General features: G+C 34.8%; 2 protein-coding genes across 2 annotated transcripts in view; one reads left to right on the forward strand and one right to left on the reverse strand.

Annotated features, from left to right (window-relative positions):
- The window catches only part of CCDC38 (coiled-coil domain containing 38), a 42215-nt gene extending 36679 nt beyond the window's left edge, over positions 1-5536 (forward strand). The window contains 4 exon segments of the mRNA XM_007453351.1: positions 927-1033; positions 1035-1133; positions 3240-3333; positions 5423-5536. Of these exon segments, the coding sequence (XP_007453413.1) occupies positions 927-1033; positions 1035-1133; positions 3240-3333; positions 5423-5536 (414 nt within the window).
- A 752-nt stretch (positions 5537-6288) lies between these two features.
- SNRPF (small nuclear ribonucleoprotein polypeptide F) overlaps positions 6289-10181 on the reverse strand; it is an 8657-nt gene continuing 4764 nt past the window's right edge. The window contains exons 3-4 of the mRNA XM_007453349.1: positions 7340-7404; positions 6289-6733 (exon numbers count right to left, since the gene is read on the reverse strand). Of these exons, the coding sequence (XP_007453411.1) occupies positions 6667-6733; positions 7340-7404 (132 nt within the window). The 3' untranslated portion in view covers positions 6289-6666. The remainder of the gene's footprint in view (positions 6734-7339; positions 7405-10181) is intronic.

Genomic DNA, 10181 nt, shown 5'->3' on the forward strand with positions numbered 1-10181 from the left:
GGAATGGGGGCAGGATGCTACCTGGAGAACGATTTACTTTGCCCAGTTTATTGAGATCCTTTTATCTGCGAATGCCAGGTACACAGTGGAGAGACAGAAAGAGTTTCCTTACGGTCCCGAAACATGTTACCTACAAGCTCGAGCATCTCTACCAACAGTTAAAACGGCATAGTGGCCAGGTACAGGGATCAGCAAGGTTTGGCCTAAGCCTCTGCTTAGACTGGAGTACTAGAATGGCTTCCCAGTGGAGAGAATGAAAAAACTCCTCAAAAGGTTTTATAGGCCAGCTTAGGAATCTGTTTGCTTGTAACTTTTTTTTTCCTTAGAGAATGCATTCATTTATTGAGCAAACATTTATTAAGTGCAGTTATGTACAAGGTGCTGCTTTAGATATAAGTGTAAAAATAAGAAATAGCTCCTGCCTTCCAGGTGCTTACAGTCTAGGAGGGGAGATAAGGTGTGTATGCAAATAACTATCATACAGGATTATAGTCTTAGCAAATTAGAATAAGTGCAAAAAAGGGAGCTCACACACTGTGCTGCTAGGAAATGCGTTAGAGTGGGGAGAAAAAGGGTTTAAAATGTTTATGTAGTATCTACTTGAATGGGAATGATACACAAAAACATTCAAGCAAAAAGACAATCTGTCCTATTAAGTTACTTTTTATACCTAGACTGAAATATTTTTAAATAATCCAAGGTGTTACTATAGTAATGATCTATAAATTATAACATAAATTCAATCTGCACTTTCTCACTGTTCTATGTTGTATTAAAGTTTTTCTTTTAAAAAAGGAAATATTTAGAAGAACATAAAAGCCTTTTTCATTATAATATAGTAAAAGGGAATTTTACCTTTATTGAATGAACAAGAAAATAGTAATGAAATTTTATGTTTTCTGCTCTCCTTTTCTTCTCAACCTCAGGAAAAACTGATAGACTCTCTTAGTAAAAAAATTAATCAAGTATACAAAGTCTGCATTGGAGATGCAGAGGTTGGCAGCCTCAACCCAGTTCAAGAGCTGGTAAAAGTAGTCTCGCCTGGTGGAACTGAGTGATCTCATTGAATCCATTCCCAAAGAAAACATGGAGGCAACTGAGAGGATGAAACAAAGAACAACGGCAAAAGTACAGTCACTGTCTTATGATATAAATGTAGTGAAAGACTTAATGAGAAGCTGTTCTTGCTTGGATTCCACACACATTAAGGAAGTCTATTATACGGCAAGTCTCTATTATATGCCATATAGAGACACAGTGGAATCAAACCCAGCCCTGCCCTCCTCATGGAGCTATTATTTAGTGTGGAGACACATAACATCCATATTCTTATGAAATAAATATCTCCTTATCAATGGTAAAACAAGCACTGTGAAGGAAAGAGTTCATCAGGGGCAAGTGACATAGTTTCGGATGGGCAAGGGGTCCTTCTAGCCTGAAAAAGTGAATTTTCAGAGTGAATATTCACTACTTACATGAAAATTTTCAAAGGGCTATAATGTAGAAGGAGATCTATACTTGTGGTGAAGGGCCCAAGACTAGAATTAGGAGCCTTTCATTGGAAAACTACAGGGAGACTCAATCTATGAAGGAATTGTTTGACAGTTAGAGCCATGTAATGAGGGTTTTCCTCAGTTCCTAACTGCCAACACTTACATACATCACATTTGCTCATTAACTCATTTATTCCTCAAGATAATCTCATGAAGACTATCATCCCTGGAACACATACCACCACCCTCACCTCCACCACTGCCCAGCCCCCATGTCCCCACATCTTTGCTTAGCTTGGGGCCTTTCCTGGAGAATCCACTGATTTACAAATTTCCATACCAAGTTAAATAAGGATTTTATGTACATACTACCTTTGAGGCAATGATTATTATAAATATAATATGATCCCTAGTATAATGTAGCATATAGAGAATGCTTATAGGCAGAATAATGTTGTTATAGCAAAAAAACATGTTGGCAGGCATACTAGAACTATGGCTATGAGCATGGGCATTAGAGCTGACCTGCCTGGGTTCAATCCAGGTTCCGCCATTTACAACTTTTGTAACCTTAGGCAGGCCACACAAGCTCTCTTAAGTTTCAGTTTCCTTATCTGTAAAATGGCAGTAATAATGGAACTTATCTCACAGGGTTGTTGTGAGGATTAAATTAAATAATCTATGTAAAAGCGCTAAAGCATGCCTGGCATATAGTAAGTACTCAAAGAGTAGCCATTAATATTACTTTGTTACTGCTTACATTACTGGGGTGGGGGGGATACTGTTTCCTCCATATAAAAACAACGTCCAGAATATATTAAGGTGATCCTGATGGGATTTTATTGAATATGAAGCAAATTTTTTAAGAAATCATAAATGAAAGAAGACGTCTCCTTCCAGAAGACGACCTTTGACTAATTACACTAAGAACATTTGCATCTTGTAATTACTACTATTTCCAGTAGTGATACATGAATCTAATTCCAATTACTTATCATTCTTATCAAAAGGAGAATTTTACTGGATTTTTCCCATGGTTTGGAGGCAGCTAACATATCACCTAATTTTGCATAAAAAATGTTCAGTGAATGTTACATGGATAATTATATACATCCATAAAAAAGCTATCACTTGTCCAGTGGTTATTCTGCACCAGGCATTGGACTAGACAGTTTGCATAAGTCAGCTCATTTAATTTTATCCTCATAACAACCCTAAAGAGAACAAAGACAAATACTATTTCTTGGCCTTAATTTGAGGATAACATTCAAAAAGATTTACTGGAAAGTATGTTTTTGTGGTTATCCATTGAACTATATACACTTGTGATCGGTGCACTTTTCTCCACATTATACTTCAATAAAAAGGTTTAAAAAGAGGGGGAAATAGCTGGAAATTAATTCAAGTGGCCGCCATACGGATTAACTGCGAAGTACTGAACTGTAAATGGAGTGATGAGAAAGGTTTGCTGAGGTGCTTGTTTTAGACCAAGATTTGGATAGATTTTACTTCTTCCAAAATGGTGACATGCATTTTCTTCCCATTTCAACACAAACAGGATTTGTTGTTGAAATTTCACCTGAATATTCAAAACCCATAGGTTTGGGTGAAGATGAAGTATTATTTTCATTTAACCTTAAAGGAAACTTTATAATATTTAGATAATTCTTTACCAAATAGTAATGATGTAGGTCTTTTTTACTTTCTGTGATTTATAGTTAGAACAATGTCTTCCCCTCTTGACAGGTTGCGTGAAGAGAAAGCGAAAGAAAAACAAAAACACCAGGAGGAAAGGCTAAAAGCTGCTCTGCAAACAGCAGTAGCACAACCAAAGAAAAAGGTTTGTGTTTTGTTATTAATAGGTTCCACTACATCAATGTGTGAGGGCTTCTGTGGTGCAAAAACAAAATACCTAACTCATCTAATTTATCCAGGTTAAACTTCAGTAAGGTTGCTAACAGCTTGAACTGATCTCTCTCTGGTTCCTTTTTGCTACTTTTAGAATGATTCAAATTACTGGTTCTACAGTTCTCCATTAGACTAACTTTTTGGTAAAAGAAACCTCGCCCCTCTCCTCTTTTTCTTTAGCTCCAGGTGCCATGAAACTAGAGAATTAAAAAAATAATACTAAGTGAATTACATATTATTGGAAGGGTCTTTTAATCCTCACACTGTAAAAATAATTAGACTTATAGTTGAAGTTAAAATAATTTACCCAGAGTCACTTCAGATTTAGCAGCAGAATCTGACCAGAAGCCAAGATTCTTCATATTTCAAGATCACCTGTTCAATAAGTTTAGAACTGGGCAGTCACAGAGAGCATGTGGTCTATGACTCCCCCTGGGTGTGAAGAGCCTTTTGTTTCTATATGCCACTCTCCCTCCTCTGAGCTACAGTCTGAAGTATATTCCAGGAAGGCAATCTCATAGTTATCTGCAAAGCTAATATGGACATTGATTCTCACCATAGTCACAGCTAACCTATAGTGAATGCTTCTGCGCCTCACAACCAGCCTTTGAGGTAAGTACTTAAAATTCTGAAGTATGGTAACTGTTAATATGTACTATGTCAAAAAGTGATGATTAATTTTATTTAAATAAGCATTTCATCTTTAAAAGGGTCTGTACTTATCTAGTTCAACTCTGCCTATGAAGACCTAACTTCTCTTCTTCTAAGAGAGAATTAACTATTCATCACCCTGCTACATGTATATACCATTATTTACTAAACTCACTAAATTAAAGTGATTATTTTTTAATATATCCATCTTTCCTTTTAGACCATGAATGAGTTTTATGACCTTTGTATCCCCAGTGCCTGGCACATAGTGGACACTCAATAAATGCTTACTGAATTAACAGACTAAAAATGAGAATGAAAACTACATCTGGAAGAAAATTGGAGAAAGAATGTTGATAAGTCAACAATGTATGAAGACCTCTGAAAGATTTTACTCTTTCAGAGGACATTTAGGACATTTCATCACTGGCAATTTTCTCAGAAATTAGTAACAAAGGTTATCAAAGGAGATCATCACCAGTGGGGGGGGGAAATATGACATTAGGAAAGGAATTCAAGGATTCCAGTCCTCTAAGGATATTTTTGTTGTTATAATGAGGGGAGGATTGCTTGTGCTATTTAGTTCTCTGGAGTCAGGAATGTCAAACATTCTGCAATGCAGGGGACAGTCACACACAGGGTTGGTGCCCCTTTTGAGGCACAATGGAAACGTCCCATCAAATTTCATGTCCAACAGAACAGTTTTCTTATCCATTTAATTTATACAAATTCAGATATAAAGGCAAAACAAAAAATAAATAAATGAATAAGGAGAAGGGGGAGAAAAGACTCAAAGAGAAAGATTAGTGTGATATACTTGAGTATATGCTCCAGAGAGAATAAATAGGTATGAACTGGGGTATCCCTAAGCCTCTCCTAGTGGGACCAAGAGCCAACATGATTTCTAGTTCCTAAGAAAATAGTACATGGTTTTCTCAAGTTTTTGTTTAACAGGATTTTTAAATGCCAGTCAGCTGTTGCTTAGCAGAGGAAAGTGACCTCTTCCAGCCAATGGAGTAGAAATTAGCTATGGCAGTTACTGAGAAATGAAGTCTTGGCCTCAAACATGGAGTTTCTCTAAGCTTAGCATATCTGAAACACAAGCTATCTGATGACTTTATCTAAATCCTCCCACTTCCCCATAAAACCTAACTGCCCTGTCTTCTGCATACCATGGTGCTCCATTGTTACTTAACTTTGCCTGCATTTGGACATCCATTAGGTTATCAACCCCTTTGTAATTGGGATTATTATTTACTATTTTAAACTATATTATCCTTCGGAAAAATCAAGTTAATATTAGTATTTTAGTTACACTTCAATAGAAAATGGTTATATGAAAATATTAAGTACTTTTTCTTTTGTTTCAGCTGGGAAGACAACTTATCTACCGCTCAAAACCTCCATCTGGTAACAAACGTGAACTACTTTTAGTCAAGGATACAAGAACAAAATCACTGGAGGAAGAATATTTTTTCACTTGAACAGGAGCAGTAAGACGTTTATAACCAGAATGCTTTACGCATATTTTGTAGATTTTTGCTTTTCAGTAATGGCAATATTCTGCCCCACACACAGGCCTAACCAATTTCAGGAAGACAGGTCCTTACTCTAAAAGGCTCTTAGGATTGGAAATGGGAGTTATTTTCTTTTGTTGAAGACCTTTATTATCCATATCCTAACCATTATTCTATACAGCTAAACATTTATACTTTCTGTTGTCCCAGGTGGGGATACATATCCAAAGAGACCTTACTGATCTAACTGTATGGTGAATGACCATTTAAGTGCAATAATGGCATTCTGACAACATAAGACTTTAAATAATCTTTTTTTTTTTCAACCAGTCCACAGGAAAGTTCATAGTGTAAATTTTATCACTGTGGAGTACACATTTTAACAATGTGCAACTCTAAAATATTGATTTGAGGAGTTTAAAACTTAAATGAAAACTACTAGATTATGTTCTCATGAGAACATGAGACATAACCAACCATGAGACTGATTTTTAATTCACATTAAGGGGTTCTGTTCAGAAAACTTAATTCTCTTGAGTGAATAAATCATATGTCTTCAGCCTAAATGTCAGTTCACAATTTCTATTGTGTTCTATACTCAAAACCATTTTAATTTTAAGGTGACGTTTCAATTTTAGCTGTAATGTGCATCTCATTTAGCTCCCATTGATACAGAATTAACATGTAATTTATTGACTACTAAGTAAAATAATAGTCTATATTAACTCTAAGAAAATATTTAACTTTATATGTGTCAAAAGTGGCTCAAAAATAACTTTAAAAGAAACAGTTGCTTTTAAAAGGTCTCCGTTAATATACAATTAAAAGGGCTAAAACTGACTTTCATAAACATTTATAGAGCATATAAATAAATTTCCCTTATAGAAAAAAATACAGCATTGGGCTCACATGAAAACCAACTTGAATAAAGTTGGGGGGCTTTTAAAGCATTAGTTCTGTGAATAATTTTTCAACTGTTTCAACATTTGAGCTCTGCATGTAAATATCTGAATATGAATAGCTCACAGTCAAGTTGAAAAACAAACAAATCTTTATTGTCTACAAATATATATAAAAAAAATTCCCCCCGAAAGATGCTATTCTCTCATTTCCCCATCTTCTTCTTCTTCTTCAACACCCCTGATATAAAGGACATTATTACACCTGTAAACAGAAAAACAGTCCATTTTGTTGTTCCAACAAGAAACCATATAAGATCTGAATTACTACTTTTATTAGATTTTTTCATTACAAAAATATTAATGCTAAAATTACATCATTTCTTTCTCTTTTTAAAAAAAATTTACCTTTGGTTTGTTAAAGAGCACATGACACTCATTTTTATACTATGCGGTTGTTATAAAATGGTATCTTTATGATCTTCCAAAGGGAATAATGACTAGAATTTGGAGATGTGAAGCTAGTTCTAGAAAATAAGTATAATACGAATCCCCAATAGCAGCCAGACCCACCTAAAATTCAAAGCCAAGCTCTTGCAACTAAAACCACTGAAAAAGGTACAGTTAAGAGCTAGAAAGTTTAATATCAACACTAGAAAAACCTTAAGAATGAACAGCTCCAAAATATTTAAATCTGCTTTGACAAGTTTAACAATCTCAAGAATCTTGAAGTCTAGTTGTAGAATGTTATGTTAAATTAATAGTGATTTAAAAAAAGTAATTCTGAGATTGGGGCACTAATAGTTTATTTAAACAGGTATTTTTACTGCTCACCAGTAACTCCTTATATAAACTACTGATGTTTTGTTACCTTATTAAAACTTCACCCAGATGTCCAGATAATGCTCCATCTATGTATTCTTCTGTGTTTGCAAGCTTTAAATAAAAAGAAAATATATTAGTATAATCACACAAGAGGAAAATAGTATTATACACCTAATATTGGTAAGAGATCTTATTAACTGAGACCTTTCGGTACCAACGACTCACAGTTACCTACAATAATTAGATTAGCTTTCTATTACTACTGTAGTACATTTTGGTTTCATATAAACATTCAGTAAAGTTAACATCGATGGATGTAGAACTGATACATAATAAAGCTCGTTTCAACACAATTTTTTAAATATCTCAATAATGTAATATTTCTTTCTATTAAACATTAAAACAGCATGTCAAGGAAGATAGTCTCCAACTTATGAATAAGCTGTGAATAATTCAGGTCTAAAGAAACAGACATTAACTGTTCTCAGAGTAATAGCATTATATCATATTGAGGAACCCAATGGGCACAAAAGCTATGGCTAAAATACCAAATACTCTTATATTAGTCAACAACCAAACGAAAGAACTGAATAAGAATTTTTTTTAGTTATGTGCTAATAAACAGGAAAAAAATAGTTCTTAAGAGGAGGTTTAATTAAGAGTGACCTTTATAGTTACTTTAGAGAACTCTATTATTTCTAATTTCATCAAAATGTTTAGCTTTCCTTTTACATAAAGATAATAAACTTTACTTATAATTTAAAAAAATTACAGTCAGTGCTACTGTGACTCACAAAAGAAATGAACAAGATAGAAAGGAAACAGGGAAGTTTCCTTCATTAACTAGGCAAGTGGGCAAAGGGAAAGAAAAATAGGTCTTAGGATATAAGGTAAGGCATTTAAAACATGTTAATGAATTAATAATGCTACTGGATATTATTCCTTCTCCTATGGAGAACAAAAAATAACCTCTTATACTCAGGGGATATGGTTTTGTCTGAAATTGTTGCCAACAATTAATTTTGTATGCAACAGCTCTCAGAAATAATGTATTAACATCAACTAATTTTTTTAAAAAGTGATTATTTCCGGCAGATGTTCACCAACATTTAAACTGGTTTCTAAATTATAATAATGCTCCAAAGGCCTTCTACCACACTTTAAAAAAATTGAACTATAGCTGATTTACAATACTGTGTTAGTTTCAGGTGCACAGCAAAGTAATTCAGTTACACATACATTTTTCAGATTCTTTCCCATTATAGGTTATTATAAGATATTGAATATAGTTATAGTTCCCTGTTTCATACAGTGGGTCCTTGTTGTTTATCTATTTTATACACAGCAGTGTGTACCTGTTAATCCCAAGCTCCTAATTTATCTCTCCCCACTCCTTACCCTTTGGTAACCATAGGTTTGTTTTCTATGTCTCTGAGTCTGTTTCTGTTTTATAAATAAGTTCATTTGTATCATTTTTTAGATTCCACATTTAAGTGATATCATATGATATTTGCCTTTTTCTGTCTGACTTACTTCACTTAGTATGATCATCTTTAGGTCCATCCATGTTGCTGCAAATGGCATTACTGCATTCTTTTTATGGCTGAGTAATATTCCATTGTGTGTGTGTGATACATATGTACCACATCTTCTTTATTCACTCATCTGTCGATGGACATTTAGGTTACTTCCATGTCTTGGCTATTATAAATAGTGCTGCTATGAACACTGGGGTACATGTATCTTTTTGAATTAGTGTTTTCTCAAGATATATGCCCAGGAATGGGATTGCTGGGTCATATGGTAACTCTTATTTTTTAGTTTTTTAAGGAACCCTCCCATACTGTTCTCCATAGTGGCTGCACCAATTTACATTCCCACCAACAGTGTAGGAGGGTTCCCTTTTCTCCACACCCTCTCCAGCATTTATTATTTGTAGACTTTTTAATGATGGCCCTTCTGACCGGTGTGAGGTGATACCTCATTGTAGTTTTCATTTGCATTTTTCTAATAATTAGTGATGTTGAGCATCTTTTCATGTGACTCTTGGCCATCTGTATGCCTTCTTTGGAGAAATGTCTATTTAGGTCTTCTGCCCATTTTTTGATTGGGTTGTTTGGTTTTTGGTTTTTTTTTGATATTGAGTTGTATGAGCTGTTTGTATATTATCACATTTTAAATAAAATCCAAAATTCTTACAATCCCTTAAAAGGTCTTCCATGACCATTCCAATCTTTCTATCATACTTCCTGTAACTCACTCTGCCCTCACCTTGTTGTGCCTTGAAAAGAAAAAGCATGTTTCTGCCGCAAAGCCTTTGCAACTTGCTGTTCCCTCAAATGGGGATGCTCCTCCCCCAACACTCTCTTCAGTTGCTCACTCAATTCTGGTCTCTGTTTAAATTTACTTCTTCAGAGAGGCTTTCCCTGGCTATCCTATCTAATATTGTACACTCTTGTCACCCTCTTCCATTTCTGCTTTCTTTTTCTCCATAGCATCTATCATTACCTGATATCATATCACATTATATTACCATCTCCCATCACTAAAACACAAACTTCTTGAGGATAGGGACTTCTGTTCACTGGCGCATTCACAGTGCCAGGCACATAAGGGGCTCTCAGTAAATATTCACTGAGTGAACAAACTCAAAAGCATCACCAATGTGGTTAGTTACTCAGAGATACATTTCATAACTCTGGCAGGTTCACTAGGAAACTATATTACTTCTAAAACCAAATATTTGGTGGGTATTCTTTTTTTTTTTTTTTTTTTTTTTTGACGTTGGGTTTTCGTTGCTGCGCATGGGCTTCCTCTAGTTGCAGCAAGCAGGGGCTACTCTTCGTTGCGGTGCGCGGGCTTCTCATTGTGGTGGCTTCTCTTGCGTG

The sequence above is a fragment of the Lipotes vexillifer genome, unplaced genomic scaffold (genome assembly GCF_000442215.2).
Source record: "Lipotes vexillifer unplaced genomic scaffold, Lipotes_vexillifer_v1.1 scaffold1775, whole genome shotgun sequence".
NCBI classification, from domain to species: domain Eukaryota; kingdom Metazoa; phylum Chordata; class Mammalia; order Artiodactyla; family Lipotidae; genus Lipotes; species Lipotes vexillifer.